The following is a 17,418-nucleotide window of genomic DNA, read 5'->3' as shown; positions in this document are numbered from 1 at the left end:
CTTTGACCTTCCTTTTGTTCTGCACACAGATGCGTCAGAGCAGGGCCTCGGTGCTGTTCTTTATCAGAGACAAGACGGGAAGCTACGAGTTGTTGGCTACGGCTCAAGAACTTTGACACCGGCTGAAAAGAATTATCACTTGCACAGCGGAAAATTGGAGTTCTTGGCGCTAAAATGGGCAGTGTGCGAAAAGTTTAGAGATTACCTCTTTTATGCTCCACACTTCACAGTTTACACCGACAACAACCCGCTCACCTACATCATGAGCACAGCAAAACTGAACACGGTTGGTCATCGCTGGGTGGGAGAGCAGGAAAAGCTAACGCTGATGCAGATACTTTGTCCCGTGTGCCTCTCGATTTTGATCACTTCATGTCAACGTGCTCAGAGGAGATGTCACAGGAAGTGGTGAACGCAGCATGGGAAGGAAGTCAAGTGGCCAAGAGGAAAGATGTGGCCTGGGTGGCTGCCCTCTTCGCATCTTCCATCGATGTGATTCCCCAGCTCCGCTCACCACTGCAAGAGATAAGTCATACCGATTTAATCCAAGCTCAAAGAAAAGATGCAACTATTGGAGAAGTCTTGAGACTTAAAGAGACAAATTCGAAAGTCACCGACACAATCAGACAGTCAATAAAGGGGACTGCTTACAAACTTCTCCATGAATGGAACAGACTTCATCTTGAAAATGGTCTGCTCTATCGATGCACTCAAGAGAGAAGACAGTTAGTTCTACCACTCAAGTACCAGTCACTCGTTCTGAAACACCTTCATGACGACCTGGGGCATGTAGGCCTTGAGAGAGTACTTCATCTTGTCAGAGAAAGATTCTATTGGCCATACATGAAGAGAGCTGTAGAGGATTATGTGACAAGAAGGTGTTCCTGCATAAAGCAAAAGAAACCAACTGTTCACGTGCGTGCACCTATGAGTAGCTTGAAGTCAAACTTTCCTCTTGAGCTGGTCTGTATAGACTACCTACATCTTGAGAAAAGCAAGGGAGGCTACGAGTATATCTTGGTTGTCATCGACCATTTTACAAGGTTCGCACAAGCCTACCCAACCAAAAATAAGTCTGGTCGTACAGCAGCAGAACGGATTTATAATGACTTTGTACCTCGCTTTGGGTTCCCTGGTCAACTGCATCACGACCAGGGTCGAGAGTTTGAGAACGAACTTTTCCGAACACTCGGGCAGCTCGGCGGTGTAGGCCGCTCTCGAACTTCTCCATACCATCCTCAAAGTAATCCCGCTGAAAGGTTCAACCGTACATTGTTGCAGATGTTGCGCACGTTGACTGACAAACAAAAAGAGTCATGGAAAGAACATCTTCCCCACATCATCCACGCATATAATTGCACTCGTCATGAATCCACTGGATTTGCGCCTCACTTCCTGCTTTATGGCCGACATCCCCGCCTTCCAGTGGACCTGATCTTTGGCCTGAAAGAGGAAGATGATTCTGTTACACACAAGGGGTATGCTGAGAAGTGGCGGAAGAGGATGACGGAAGCATATCGTGTCGCAAATCAAAACAGTTTGTCATCAAGCGCCAAGGGCAAGACTCAGTATGACCGCAAGGCAAGAGGTGTGGTATTGAAGCCAGGAGACAGAGTATTAGTCAGAAATCTAGGAGAGCGAGGTGGGCCTGGAAAACTGCGTTCTTACTGGGAAAATAAAATTTATGTAGTAAAAGAGCAGATCTCAGATAACCCGGTGTATGCTGTTCATCCAGAAGGTGCTGATCAAAAGAAAACCAGGACACTGCACCGAAATCTACTCCTGCTGGCCAATGACTTACCAGTAGAGATCCAGCCCCAGTTATCCACAACAACCTCAAAGTCTTCAAAAAGCCATGTTAATCCTCTGCCAGGAACAAGCCATGGAACTGAACAAGATGTCGCTGACAGCTCGGACTCTGATGACCCAACTGATGGCTATTGGGTGAGAATCCCAGTGCAACCCTCGCCTGAGGAAAGATTCAGTCCAAACCCCTTGGCATCACTCAGAGTCCAAGAACCAGTGCAAAGACAGGAACCTGAAATACCACAACAAGCACCAGTTGAGGGGAACATTGAAGAGGACATGGTTGAGTCACCAGTTCAACTTAGACGGTCAGGTAGAGAAAGGCGGCCATGCCGAATGCTCACTTATTCATCTCTTGGCAATCCAAGTTACGAGTTACGTCCAGCCGTAAATGCAGTTGACACCAACCTGATCCCCTGCACTCATCCCTGGCATACACAACCATACTTACCATTCCCATACACAACACACCAGCCATATCCATACTTGACCTATCCGATTCGTAGTTATTGACATGATTTTTTTGTACATAATAACTATGTTATTGGTCATTTTGTACATAATGAAAGTTGAAAGTTGTTGTTAAATATGGTTACCTTGTATTTTCCTACCTCAAATAAGTGTCAGGAGCCACTTTTGTTGTTGGGGAGCGTGTGACACCCCTAATATAGGGTGATCCCATTTGCATGTGGGAAATGTGTCATTGTGTATAGTTGAAAGAAAAAGAAAAAAAACAATTTAATTTTATTAAATTTACTTTTCTAATGATGTCAAAAGTGCAAATGTCAAGGCAATATTTATGTTAAATATTATTTTTCTTTAATGAAAATAAGCAGACTTAGTTGAAGCACTTCCGGGTCGGGAGACAGAAAGGAGGGGCAGACTCGCTCTCGCGCTCAGACGTTGTTTGAGCAGCAACCAGAGCGCATCGTGTCTCATTCATTCCAACTTTCACCTGTCACCAGGTTAGTAAACGGCCGGGAAATTGAGCTATATCTGTTTCAAAGTTATGCCTGAAGACGCCTTATGTTTGTTGTAAACTTTTTCAGTTTGGTTGACAACTTTTAAGGGCTAACGGACGCTAACTTTGTAAGCTAACGGGTAGCACAAGACAATATGTTTGACCGGGCATCGGCGCCATTTTGTGTGACGCAGTTAATTTTGAAACGTTAGTGAGCAACTGTAATGTGCATATTGTTCATTTTGGAGATGTTAGAGATATAATAAGAAGAATATTGGTTAGTTAATTGCTCTTATGTGTCATAGTGGTTTTGTTAACCAAGAATATTTATCACCTAATTTCATTCATTGCAGCAAACCTGTATTAAATACAGCCATATATTAGACAATGTCTATTCTAATGCACAGAGGTGAAATATTATTTAACCAGTATTATACTGTGACCAAATGTAATTTTTATAATTACAAAACAAGTTAATTGAATAACTATTTTTGGACAAGTGCTAATTTGTGTTGTTTAATATTGTATGTGATGTGATGATATATGAAAAGAGATAAAGAGACGTTGTTTGAGCAGCAACCAGAGCGCATTGTGTCTCATTCATTCCAACTTTCACCTGTCACCAGGTAAACATTTTTGTTACTGCGGTACACCTCGCTGGACCCGTAACACCAGCGCTAAGTTGGTTAGCAATTATGCTAATCAGTGTCTTAAGTGTCCGTTTGTATTGTGTTTTGCCAGTATACTGGCACTTGAGTTATTGGTAAATAGTTGTCTAATTTATTTTTATAAAGAAAAACACACAGATAAATCCATTCATATAATAGCTTGTGCTTTGAAATTGGATTTGGATTCCACATAGGAACAACTGTTTGATAAAGAAATCTGATTTATTCCTGTCTGCCTCCCTCTCTTCATTCGATTTTGTTGTGTAGTTTGTTGGAAGAAAATATTTCATATCTGCTTTTTGCCCACAAGAAAAAAAACAGTCAATCAGCAGCACTTTTCTTTGAATGAACAGGACTATTGTTTGATTTGTACTTCGAACTTTTTTTTATACTCAGACCCTTTTTATAAAAACTAACAAGTTTCATGTACTTAAAACAGTACAGTTGTAGACAACTGTTAAGTCAGGACGCTGTCAAAAAATATTCTTTTAGAAGGAGACCGTCATCCATTTTGTCTTCATTGGTACTTACAACATGCAGGCATGAAAATGGGTCAGGGGTTAAAAAGGTGAGAAAGGTGTGGCGTAAATATGTTCCGGCGTTCTGCCAAAATGTCCGCCGTCGGCAAAACGTCCTACATGTGGCGAATTTGACCATTTTAATTTTTCACATAAGGCTTAATATTCGAGTTAACGGGGGTTTGATTAGTTGAAGGAGTTGATTTCAACCACCATTGACTCGCGCTAGCTTAGCCACTCCGGAGCCCTGAAACTAACAAATAACTGTCAAACTGCACAGAATTTGTTCAAATCATTTCCAACGACTAATTAAACCCCGGCTAACTCAAAGATTAAGCCTAATGTAAAAAACCTCCCCTTTAAAATAAAGACCATTGAATATGGCCATTAAAATGTTGTCTATAAAAGTTTTAGAGCAATAAAACGAACAACAAAAATGAATAAAATGAACAGGAATCCTTCAAAGTATTTCATAATGGGTCCAAATTATTTTTCGAAAAGATCATGTGACTATAGAACCTTAGAGACAGCCGTTTGCATTGCTTAGCCAAAACTACAGCTGAGGAGGCAAGATGGATATTTAGAATTTCTTTAAACCTAAGCTTTCAAAACCCTCAACAACAACTGAGCTTTAACCGAGGATTGAGCACGAGCAGTATCAAAAAGTCCTGGCTGTCGTGTTACCTGTTGTGCTGTAATTCCAAGTGGTGCTTGAATTGGATGCTTATAGCGGTCGACAGTCTTTTTGAGCCAGCGCAAAGTTCGCAGCGCACGGAGATATTTTTGTTATCTTTACTGGACAAAAATGTAAAGTAATGGCTGTGTTTCCAGTGTGCAAAATGCAGCCGTTTGTAGTATATCTCCTGCCTATTTCATTGCATCCTGGCGAGGTAGCAAGGCTATGTTATTTTGGCCGCGAACTCCCAGCGCTCACGCATCATGGTAATACACGTGACCCTTTTTGTTCCGTCCCCGATTAAAAAATGTGACATGTGATGTCACTCCCATGACTACAGTATTCTTCATTCTACACACATTATGTAGTAATAGTAACGCACAGGCATCAAGGAAAGTAATTTTACTCAGATTACTGATTTAGAAAAATGAACGCGTTAGATTGTTCTTTACTGAAAGAAAGTAATCAGATTAGTTACGCATTACGATACCGCGTTATTGACAACACTGCTTTTATATTACCGTTAAATACACAAGCTTGACGCTACCTTAATGGGAGCTATTTTTTCACCGGACACTCCGGCAGTGTTCAACGCAAGCTGCAACGAACGGCAGTAACTTTGTCATACCACAAAATATGAAAACGAAAACCATTACTCACTAAATTCAATATGCTGGCAAATGCATTCATCTAAAAACAATTGGGAGTGATACTTTACCTCCTCCAGCGAATGTGAATTTGTGCTTAGTACAAGATCATCTGTCGCAATTAGCGATCTTTGACGCTCTTTTTTTTTTTCCCCCTCCCCGCATACAAACTTGTTTCTCTCTCAGCGGCTGTCCTAGCTAAGCCTTGCCTATCATTCGTCTTTGTAAGTTTTTAGTAACTTTGTGTATTGAATTTGAAAGGAAAATGTGTGTTTTGTTTTTGACGAACTTTTTCATGAAGCTAAACTGTTGAAGCTACTCACATGTGGAAAAATACGAGTGTACAACGTTTTAAGTTTATTCATTTGGTATATTTCAGTTACCACGATTTGAGAGATCAATAAATTGAAGAATTTACGCCTTGCGTTTGGAGTGCTTGTTTTTGGGTTTGCTGGAATAGCGTCACTGACACACGCAGCATAAACAGGGGAAGGGGTAAGCGCTGCCGCGCCAAGCCAATTCTGGCTGCATTTTCGACACATGAAAAATAACGAATACGTACTACTGTATGACGGAAAATTTTAGTGGTTTTGTAACCGCGACGTTTTCATAGCATGGTAATCCGTGAAGGTAACTGGCACATGCCTACAAACGACCCCCCCCCCCCCCTTAAAATTTTTCTCCTCGGATCTACACGATTCACGTAGGTCATCCTTTTTGACTTCAAAACGGCGAATTTCGCCGAAAGGTGAGAGATTTTCATGCCTGAACATGCCTAAAACAACTTCAAGTTAAATTGTGAAGGTAATTGAAAAAAGTAACATTTATCCGATTAATCGGTTCATCGTTTAATTAATTGCCCGATTAATTGATTATAAAAATCACTTAGTTGCAGCCCTACTTGACAGCGTTTGATTTGGCACTGATTACCGAAATATGATCATTTTCATTTGATGGGAGAAAATGTTTTATCCACTAGAAGGCACTCATGCTCTTGTGATGTTTCATTTTGTAGATTTTTCAAGTTGGAATACAATGATTTTTGTGTTTTTTTGGGGGGGGGGGGGGGGGGGGCAGTATGGTCATGTAATAGGTTATAGTAGAGTAGAATAATAACAGTTTTAATAGATGACTTTGTGCTGAGAAAAAATACCATTGGTGGGTAGTAACGCGTTACATTTAGTCCACTATTTACTTGAGTGAATTTTTGGGAATAATCTATAGAGTAGTTTAGTATAGTATATTACTCATAGTAGTTTTAGTAAGCCATACTTTTTACATTTGAGTAGATTTGTGAAGAAGAAACGCAACTCTTACTCTGCTACTTTGGGTTACACTAGTCGTTACATTTTTCCTCTTTATTCTACATATTAGATATTGCTTTTTTTTTTTTTTTTGCCAGAGATGCCAACAGTGGCCCTACCATTTTCACCAATGAGACATCGCAACAATAATCACATGACTGTATTATACCAATAACTCAAGCTTGCTGTTCTTTGAACATGCCGGCCTGTTCAATCATGTGGCGTCTTCAAAGCACCATAAAAAAATGAACTATTTCACATAGAGTGCTGCCGTCAACATGACTCGAAAGCGCAGATTTTAACCTCTCTCCCGGTTTTTAATTGGTACTAATTAGGGCTGCAGCTATCGAATATTTTAGTAATCAACTGAAAATTCTATCGATTAATCGAGTAATCGGATAAAACACATTTTTAGGTGAAGCGCAATTATAAATATACATATGAAAACAAGACATTTCATCTAATATTTAACCATTTGCATTCAAAATATATATATATATATGTATACATATATATATTTTTTTTCACCTAAAAATGCTGTTACGCTTGATAACACACATCACTTAAAAGTGGTGTTTTTCCCATGTGTTCGAATTTCTTTTGTCAATTTATTTTTAAGTTCTAGTTAAGTTTTAAGTTAGTCTAAACTGTAAGTCCTGATAGGAGTTTGAGTTTTTGCAGTGTTCAAAATAAATGTATGATACCTGCTGTATGGACCAGTGTTCCTTGGTGTTTTATCCAGCAATGACTACTGAGCTAAAATTGACATTTAGCATTATTAAGTTTGTATTTTACACCCTCATCACTCTACAGCGCGGTTTTCACAGATTAAATAAAGCCTGTATGTAAGACACATTAGCCACGCATCGACAGTGGTCATAATTAATAGAAACTGTAAGATGTGCTCTAATGCTTTTGCATGCTAAGGTTAATAATGTGTGTTTAAAACTAATAGTTATAGCTACTTGTCTTATTTAACAGTCTTAAGGCCTTACAAAAGAAAGAATGTGTCGCGGAAGGTCACATTCAACTGAAGGACAGATGCCCAGCTTGACCCAGAGGGGCAGATTTCCTGTTTTAGGTTACTATTGCTGACCATAAAGTTTCAACACAATGAGACAAGACAAATAACTGCCCGCATTCTTTTCTCAAGATAACAGCTATTTCTCAAGATGTGAAACTCACACATGTATGTTGAAACTTTCTCACTTGTCAATAAAAGCTACGCTCCTCAGGGTGAAAGCCAGAGAAGCTTGTTGCGAGCCACGCGCTCGCATCAACCTTTTTCTCCTGACGGCCGTTAGCGTAAAAACATATTCCGTTCCTGGTCTGATCTTTCTCCCGTCCCTTCCTAGGTCTTTGTTGTTTTCTTAGTTCAAGTATTAAGTTTAGACCTAACATTTTTCTCTGGTGCCGAAACCCGGGAACCTCACATCCGTGTCCATCTGGACCGTCGCGGGACCAACGGGCCGTCTCCGGACAACGACACCTTTACGTGACTGGACCGGCCGTCAGTTTGTTGCTGCGACGACCCGGATTGCCGGTGACAGGTCCCAACCGAACCAGGGAGGGACGGGTCAAGGTAGGACTATATTTTTGTCCGGAGTTGACGCTTTCGGTGTTGATACGGGGCGCATTTAGTTATAAGTCGGGGACTTATAAGATTAGTTCGAGGGAAGAACGGCGCTAAGTAAACCGTTGAAATCAACCCACTGATAGTTCCGGGAACTATTGTGTGATAAATTACGTACGTTTTAAAGGTCTAAAAAGCGTTGCGTAATATTAACTCTTGACGTACAAAGGGTTAACACACGCACGGTATTTTGTGTGACAAAGACAAAATATCGTCGGAAAGCGGGTCGTGGAACCGTTAAAAGATCAAAAGTGAAAAAAATTCAGCCTAGAACCGGAGATAAAAACTCGAGTAAACGAAAAATTAACAAAATCGAACTTACAAAGACCGTGCATGGCAAATAAAATCGAAATTACGTGAAATAGAGGTCATTGAAAAAACGAAACGTAACATCGCGCGTGTAAAACAAACCACGTCTGAAAAAAGGAAAAATTAAGAGTAAACAAATAAGAGGACACCCTAACGTGGTGTTTATACAAGAACAATTCCCAGGAAGCTGTTGTTACCTGGAAGCGTGGGTTAGAGATCATGACTTTAACCCAACGTTGAAAGAAGTGGAGAAAATGTGGGAACATTGAAGGCAAAAGAGAAGTGCAAGGAAAGAATAGAGGACGAGCTCAAAGTCCTCTCCGTGTGGGAAACTCAAAGAAAAAGAAGGTTCGAGCAAAGTGAACGAGAAGGCAAAGAGGAAGCAAGCATGAAGAGAGCAAGAAAAGTCTACTCTGGCAACGCTCAAAATCAAGCCAGAAGAGGAAATCACACGTTTGGCCCTTCGCACAGAGCAAAGAGGAGCTGCGAATGTAGGGCTTGGAAATTTTGGGGCGTGTGAGACGAACGTCGATAAGTGAGGGAATTGTTTGTAAATAGCTGACCGTCTATTGCGTAATTAGTTGACCGTTTATTGTGCAAAATCGGGAAAAAAGAGAAGTTTTTCAACAAGAGGAGTGCGGCCCTTTGGTGGCCCCTATTTGCAACATGGGGTCCTCGACGGCATCCGCTGGGTTTTTGCCCAAATTAATTATAAGGGTAATTGCAGCTGGGAATATTCCAGCCTTTCCCTTGTACTATTTAGGATATGAATTTTGAAATGGAATCTCAATAGAGATAAAAACAGACTATTGAGCTAAATTCAAAATAAGAACGCTCTTAAAAGAAAATAAGAGAATGGCTAAAAGAGAAAGAAAATAGTTAATGTTTTGAAAAAGATCAACTGTTGAGAAATAGCTGTTTGAAAACAAACTTAACAGATTTATTTTAAGCAAAGAGCTAGTATATTTGATAAAAAGAAAATTAGTTAGAAATGTTCTTCATTCAAGAATAGATATTGTTCATAATATTATTTGAAAGTAAATTCTTCTGAATTCAGGTGAAAAAATGACCAACTTTTAGATGTATCGAGCTAATAAGAAACAAATAATAATTACTCCAAGTAAGTAGAGTAATCTTAAGTATTGATCTTTGAACTAGTCTTTAACATTCAAAATAAGATGGAGAAAATTTTTCTGCTAGATTTAAAAGACATGATCTTAGTGAGACGTTATAAAAATTTACAATGAAGAAGGTGATTCAGAAATAGAAAAATGTAGTCATTATTGGCAGATTTAAAGAGAAAAGGAATCACACATAATGACATAGTAAATAGATTGACTAAATTACATTTTGAAGAACATGGCAAAATACAGTAAGAACTGTCAAAAGACTTCCCATTAATTATTGGGAATGATAATAGATATCAATGCAAGTCTTTTAGATAAAGAGCGGTCCAAATGTTGGTTAGCAAACTCCTGTTGAGGGAGGAGCAGCGGTTTAGTATATGTCACAAAAGTTTTAGCCGACGTTAGAGCAATTTTAAACTGCCACTTTTTAAGAATGGTAGAAATAGTTTAAACTAGGGAAATAAGTTGTCACAGGGAGTGTATAAATAATGATGACAAATCAAAAGTTGGGATTAAAAAATGTTCTAAAAATTCACACGGAAAGCAGATAATTCTACCAACCTGGAGTGACATACAAATGGATGTTTTTTAGTGCACGAAAAAACATTCTTTGTTCTCCTCTGGACTGCTGAATTATCCTCCATTATAAATTATATGGATGTCAGTTGAAAATGATTGGAATTAAAAATTGAATTGAATGCTATAAGAGGTAGTGTTTACTTAAGTGTTAAAGAATAGCAGAGAAGTCATAGTGGAATAAAAAAGATTGCTTAAAAGAGTATTGCTGTCCCACAATACCCTCCCATTCAAATGAAAAACTTTGCCTGGGTAAAAAAGTCTGATTTTGACTTATGTGGACAACACACTGTGATATGGAAAATTCAAATTTGAAATAGAAATTTAAATTGATTACAAAATTTACCCAAGATACCCTAGGCCTATTGAGATACTGTATTTGACTAAAAACAATCAATTGAATAGATTATAATTGCGTAGTGGAATCGTAATTTTTGGATTACATGTTGATGAATCTTCAACAGTGACCCAAAAAAGGTGAAAAGACATTTTTGTCAGCTCTAAAGAAATTCCACCACAAAGACAAATTCATTCCAATTTTGTAATCTTGAGTGGAACATTGCGCGATATATTAATGCCACTGCAAAATTCAATTCACTGATTAAAATGGGAACTGACAAAATTGATCATAAGCAAATATTGGCATTTGCCAAGTGGAAATTATTATACTGGGAGAATTGTAACTCTAACTTTGGGTTGATTGCGGAACGTAAACTGTTCTTGATACGGTAATAGTAATGGTAACAGTAATAGCATGGGGTTTTAGAAATGGGTTATTCGTTATTCTTGAATTTACGATACATGATTACCATTCTCCCAAGATAAGCTTAATCTTTGATTTTAGACTTTGAATATATCACGTTTATCTTCAGTATCTTTATTTCACATTTTTATTGACATAACATTTGGTTTGTTTTGAGGATATGTTTTAATGTAGAGTTTATAAAAGCTAATTTAATTTGGTTTCCTGTTTTGAATAATGAGTCAATTGTTTCGACCGTGCTGACAAATTAGGTTAACTGAGAATTCTGCAGTAGCGCGAAAACAAACAATCTTGAATGCAGCAAAACCAAAAAACAAATGATGTTATTTTTAGGATTGTGCAATCACTGCCGAGCCTGGCTGTTAGATTTTGACCTCAAGCCAATGTCAATGAATGATCAATTGAATTGGACACCTGAAGCTGAAGTACCTTTCAGGAAACTGTATACAGACTTGGCAGGCTCCTCAGTCTTAGCACATCCAAACTACCAAAAGCGTTAACCATTTGTAAATGTGAAGCCCAAATTGATGGCCTTGATAACGTGTCAATCCAGAACAGGCTAGCAGATGAAGCAGCCAAGATAGCGGTTGTAAATCAACGCAATAAAGCTAAAATACACCTATTGGCTGAAACTGAACCGCAACAACTAATAGATAAAAAACTTAAAGGCTATCAAAACATAGCATCGCAAACAGAAAAGCAAAAATGGGCGATGAAAGGTTTCTACCAAAATTATTGATCATATGGGCAGCTGACTTGAGCCACATGATTGTCAAGTGTCTACAGGGGGGAGGATTGAGTTGTTTAATAATTGGTTCATAGACACTATGACAATTGTGGCCCAATGTCTTTAATTCATACTTAAAAAACAAAAACTTGAAAAATTTTTTTTCAGTGTTTACTTTGCATAAACAATGTTAAGAGAGACCAAAAAGAGGTAGGTTTCTAGAACCAACTGAACTATTTCATACATTGCACATGTATTGCATTGAGTTAAATAGAGTGCTGGGGAAAAGATATTGCCTGGGGATAAATAGATGTATTTTCTAGATGAGTTAAGATTTTTCCTAGGGCACATGAGGATGAAAAACCAGTAATTAATGCAATATGTGATAGAATTATTCCAACATTTGGCTTACCTGCCATTATCCAAAGTAGCAATGGACCCTACTTCAGAGTTGAGGGCCTAATGGAAGTGGGCAGACTGTTAAACATTGAAATGGAAAAAAAGGAGAAAACCCATTGCATGTACAGACCCCAGTCGGCTGAAGGAAAGAACTTGCCACTTTTTAGACTTCCAGATTGAAACCCAGGACCTGTTAAAGGTTCTGGCAGCATTGCAGCTCACATAAAGAAACAGTTTGATCCAAGACAAGTTCGCGACAACAATGATCTGCCAGAATGTTCTGATCCACAGACTCTCAAGGTGCGGGTCGGAGACTTGGTGATCCTGAAAGTGTTGCAGCGTGCCTGGTGGGACAGTGAACGTTGAGTGAACGCGGGGATGGTCCTTACAAGATGGTGGGCTTCAGCCCGACTGCAGTGAAAGTCTCCGGAGGCACTGGGTGAATTCGTCAGTCCCAGTGCAAGCTCTTCTGGTTGCCAGAAGGACCTAGCGACGCCAGTCCACCAGACCCTGATTCCTAAAGTCCCGACCTCACCTAAAGTCATTAAGAGCGGTGGAAGGTTTTCCGCCCTCCTGGTAGCCCGTCCGCTCTTACGAATGACCTCCCGTCATTGGATGGAGGAGTCTACTTCGCATTGTCAAACGCCTGCTCTCTACTGTGGACCAAAAGGTCAGCACCATGTTTGTCGCCTATTCAGCCTTGTGTCACAGGTCCCCCTAGAAGAACCAGATACGGATTTGGACAGTGACGATACGGACAGTATCGTCTAAAGCAGATTCCCCACACCAGCCATCCCGACTCTGCAACCCTATGGACTCTCGATAAATAACACCGACGCGGCGATCATAAATCGCTGAAATATGGCGTTCAAAAGAGTTCCAGATTGTATACACATTTACCAAATGTTGTGTTGTATTGTGTGTTTTCCATGGAGCCATGGCATGAAGCTGCTCTCGTCCCTAGCGTAAATGGGGAGGGAATAGGGGAATTTTGTCCTTAATGTTAAGGTTTTTGTCGCCCCTATCGTGGCATTTTATAACTCCTGCTAATGGATAATTGACGGGTCAGACACCAACCCCACTCTCGAGAATGTCTAACTCTGTTGAAAGCTGAAAAGTTTTAAACCCACAACAGGAGAGAAATGTAAGATGTGCTCTAATGCTTTTGCATGCTAAGGTTAATAATGTGTGTTTAAAACTAATAGTTATAGCTACTTGTCTTATTTAACAGTCTTAAGGCCTTACAAAAGAAAGAATGTGTCGCGGAAGGTCACATTCAACTGAAGGACAGATGCCCAGCTTGACCCAGAGGGGCAGATTTCCTGTTTTAGGTTACTATTGCTGACCATAAAGTTTCAACACAATGAGACAAGACAAATAACTGCCAGCATTCTTTTCTCAAGATAACAGCTATTTCTCAAGATGTGAAACTCACACATGTATGTTGAAACTTTCTCACTTGTCAATAAAAGCTACGCTCCTCAGGGTGAAAGCCAGAGAAGCTTGTTGCGAGCCACGCGCTCGCATCAACCTTTTTCTCCAGACGGCCGTTAGCGTAAAAACATATTCCGTTCCTGGTCTGATCTTTCTCCCGTCCCTTCCTAGGTCTTTGTTGTTTTCTTAGTTCAAGTATTAAGTTTAGACCTAACAGAAACCTAGCCCACCGCAGGGCTAACATTACGTGAGCGAGTGACAGTAACGTTAAACTTATTTATTAGCGCTTAGGAGTCTACTGCTTTAAGATGGCGGCATGGATCCCTATGAGACGAATCAGACGCTACCTGCTACCACCGTAGCATCATGCGAGCAAGTTTTTAGCAACGTCGGCGTCGTTTGTTGCGGCTGTCGGCTGCCGTAAGTTTTTAAAAAAAAATTTTTATTGCTTCTTCCTCTACGCACGTGACATCAGCGCGTTGTCCCGCATTAAAAGTAGTCCGGGCAAAACGTGAAGCTTCGAGCTATCAAAATCAAACGATTACTTGAGCTGAATAAAATTACTCGGATCAGTTTTTTAACTACAGTTACTCAAGTTGCTCGAGTATTCGTTTCAGCTCTCGTACTAATTGACCACGGAAAACCAGAGATGTTTTTTTTTTCCATTAAACAGTAGAAACTATGAGGGAACTATTGACTATTTAACTATTCAAACTGGGAAGTATTTTATCCACAACAAGGCACTCATGCTATTTGGACAAAAAAATACTTCAGTTCTGTAATTTTTTTCTCTCTCGTCGGAATTCAATGATTTCTTTTTTGTATTTATTTTGCTTAGTGTGGTTATGTAATGGGATATTGCACAGTATAATAATAACAGTTCATATATATAACTTTGGGTTTCTTAAAAAAAAAAAAAAAAAAAAAAAACAATAACTAACACATTGTAAGCAGTTACTCACAATGTTACTCATTACTTTAAGTTTTCATTTCACCAAATACTTTTTTACTTGTACTTGAGTACGTTCTTTTGATCACTACTTGTACTTCGGTAATGTTATTTTGAAGTAAAGCGACTCTTACTTGAGTCAAATTTTTGGCTATTCTACCCACCTTTGCTAAAGTATTCTTTTCGCTGAGTATAGTAGTATATTTCTTTTTCTTGAACTTGAGTAAATTTTTGGGTGACTACTTTTACTTGAGTAATTTTATTTTGATGTAACGCTCCTCTTGAATAAAAATTTCCGTTACTCTAACCAAGTGTTTTTCAACCGCGGTGCCGTGAGAGATCGTCAGGTGTGCCGCAAGAAATGATCCAATATCACATTTTTATTTTATTTTTTTTACGTCGTCGGGCGGAGTTGCAGTAGGAAGGAACGAGGAGGTAGAAAGTTGCGGTCATGTGCAGATGAGCAAGGTATTGCTCGTCGCGTTCAATAACTTCTCCGATTTCTAGCCATCAGCTACCTTGGACCCTAGCACATCTACTGTAGATCATTTGATCAGACTCGTCAAGAGTCAATATTCACGAAAGTGTCCTTTCCATTCTATCCATATGTGACGACAGTCAATCCTCCCCGTGTTTTATTCCAACACATTGTCAAGGGCAGCAAGGAGGATGACGGCTAGAAATCTGAGCAGTTCTTCACGCGAAAAGAGCAGCCACCCTAAACGTCATCCCCAAACGAAACACCCGTCGCTTCAAAACAAGTCGATGGACTATTTTGTTCGCCTTTGGGAAAATAGAGAAACAGGCAACTTTTTTGAGAAAAGCTACAAAGGTAAATGAGAAAGCCCCCAAAGCCAGTTACCTTGTTGCCGAACTTGTTGCTAAATAAATTGTGTCAGAGGCCTTAATACTTAACTGCCTGCAAAGTTATTGTCAGCGAGCCGCTCGGCCCTGATGCGGTTAAAGACATTGCTATAGTGTGTCTGTCTGATAATTCTGAGCATTTCAAGCCTAACTGCTATTAAAAACAAAAACAAAAAAAACAGACTGAGAGCTGTTGATGAAGATTCCTGCCAGGATATCAGCTTTGGGTTAATCTAAACAGTTTCAAGTTTCACACTGAGTAAGTATAAATATTGAGAACCTATTCTATAAATAAATATACTGTAGAGAAAGTAATTTTGGAACATTTTTGGTTTGTGGTGTGCTACGAGATTTTTTCCAATGTAAAAACGTGCCGTGACTCAGTAAAAAACACTGCTCTAACTCACCTCTGCCAACGACATAATACAGTGACAAACAGAACAGTTGCTGTTCCATTAGATGTCTGAAAAAGGTGCAAAAATCCTAGGTGCCAACTATACAAGACTTACCTGATGGTGGTCATTGAGCAACCAGTGAACAGAGCGACATCCTGAATGCACTCTCTGTCGCAGCAGCAGTTCACGTCACAGAAACCCCTGTGCTTGTCACAGGAGCACACGCTGCCAACTGGAACGCAGAAATAGACAAAACATGCAATATACCTTTTTATATAGTTTACTTTCCCACCTAAATCACACTTAACTACCAAATATTATAAATGCTAACTTGCAATCACACTCAAAACATCGCTTCTAAAACCAATACATTATTTATGCTTTCGTCAAATGCTTCACTCTCCTCTTTTCGCTTCAAAAACTAAAATATTACAGTAATTGTGGCCAGTGATTATTTTAAAATGGCCCCACAAGACATGGAATGTTTAGGTACCATCATTCACGTAGCTTGGTAGAATGCCAGATGCAGGCAAAGGTTCAATATTGAAAAGTTGTTGATTTGTATTTTCGGCAATTGACATGGAAGACTCAGAGGCCTTCGCCAACGCAAACACTGAATTTTGCAGAGACTCGTCGGGGATTACATTCCGGGTGTGAATATCTGCCACAATCGAGTTGTTTTCGTCGGAGGTGACTCCATCAAACTGAAAAAATATAAGCCTATAGACGCAACATCGGATAAACCAGCTCATAGCCGCCATTCTTTGTTTAGACGTTACTATGGTAGTTCCAATAGACTACTATAAAATAGATGTCTGTTGCGAGCTGTGAGCCAACGGAAGCAAAAGTTTTCACTTGTCGGCCATTTTGCATCGGTGCCGTTCCATAGATAGAAGCGTGACCGTGTACTTTAATATAGCTATAAATTGTTCCGTTTTCAACAAACTCTCAAACGGCTTGGTATTTCAAAAACGTCTGAGATGCAGTAAATTAACTGCCCACCGTAGAAGCACCATAGAACCTACGTAGCATAGTCTACGAGCTTGTTTTCTAGTCGATGTGCCTTATTTTTCGGGCAACTGACGTTCATGCACTTTACCGCCAACTACAGTGCTGGAATGCAAGGAGCGCCGTTTGTAATAGCAGCACAATTTTGTCACATTTAGTGCTGAACGTGTTTAAAATGCGGAGCGAAAATTTAGTTATTAATTTTAGTTAGTTAGTAATTAGTTATTTGTGTGAACATTTGTGTGAACATTTACAACAATATTTAGAATCTTCAATACTTATTTCTAAATATGTGTTACACCTAAATGTTTAATTCAGAACTAAAAATATCTCATTTAAATCTAAATAGGAAATTTTGAATCTGAATTATATGTAATGTGACATATTTATGTCACACTGCTGTTGCCATAGTGTGCACTTCCTGTGGGTGTGGTATTACAGTATAAAAAGGAATCTCTGTTATGTCTCTGTGACATATATGATGAGAAGCACACTGAATAAAGAAGTGTTGTTCCATTCAAGTCTCGGCCTTACATGTACTTATATCAGGGAAGTACATAACATGTAACACCAATTGAAGGGAATAGGTACCGTTCTCGCACACACCATATAATTGTTTGCATTAGTCTAACACATTCATCTAACTATAGTTTA

General features: G+C 39.3%; 1 protein-coding gene across 2 annotated transcripts in view; it reads right to left on the bottom strand.

The window, feature by feature from the left end:
- tctn1 (tectonic family member 1) overlaps positions 1–16,541 on the bottom strand; it is a 60,279-nt gene extending 43,738 nt beyond the window's left edge. For both annotated transcript variants that reach the window (XM_057849514.1, XM_057849515.1), the window contains exons 1-2: positions 16,250–16,541; positions 15,871–15,988 (exon numbers count right to left, since the gene is read on the bottom strand). In XM_057849514.1, coding sequence (XP_057705497.1) covers positions 15,871–15,988; positions 16,250–16,517 — 386 coding nt within the window. In that variant the 5' untranslated portion in view covers positions 16,518–16,541. The remainder of the gene's footprint in view (positions 1–15,870; positions 15,989–16,249) is intronic.
- Positions 16,542–17,418: the final 877 nt, after the last annotated feature.

Source organism: Corythoichthys intestinalis, chromosome 11 (genome assembly GCF_030265065.1).
Source record: "Corythoichthys intestinalis isolate RoL2023-P3 chromosome 11, ASM3026506v1, whole genome shotgun sequence".
In the NCBI taxonomy this organism is placed as follows: Eukaryota; Metazoa; Chordata; class Actinopteri; order Syngnathiformes; family Syngnathidae; genus Corythoichthys; species Corythoichthys intestinalis.
This window is presented reverse-complemented; position numbering and strand designations above follow the sequence as displayed.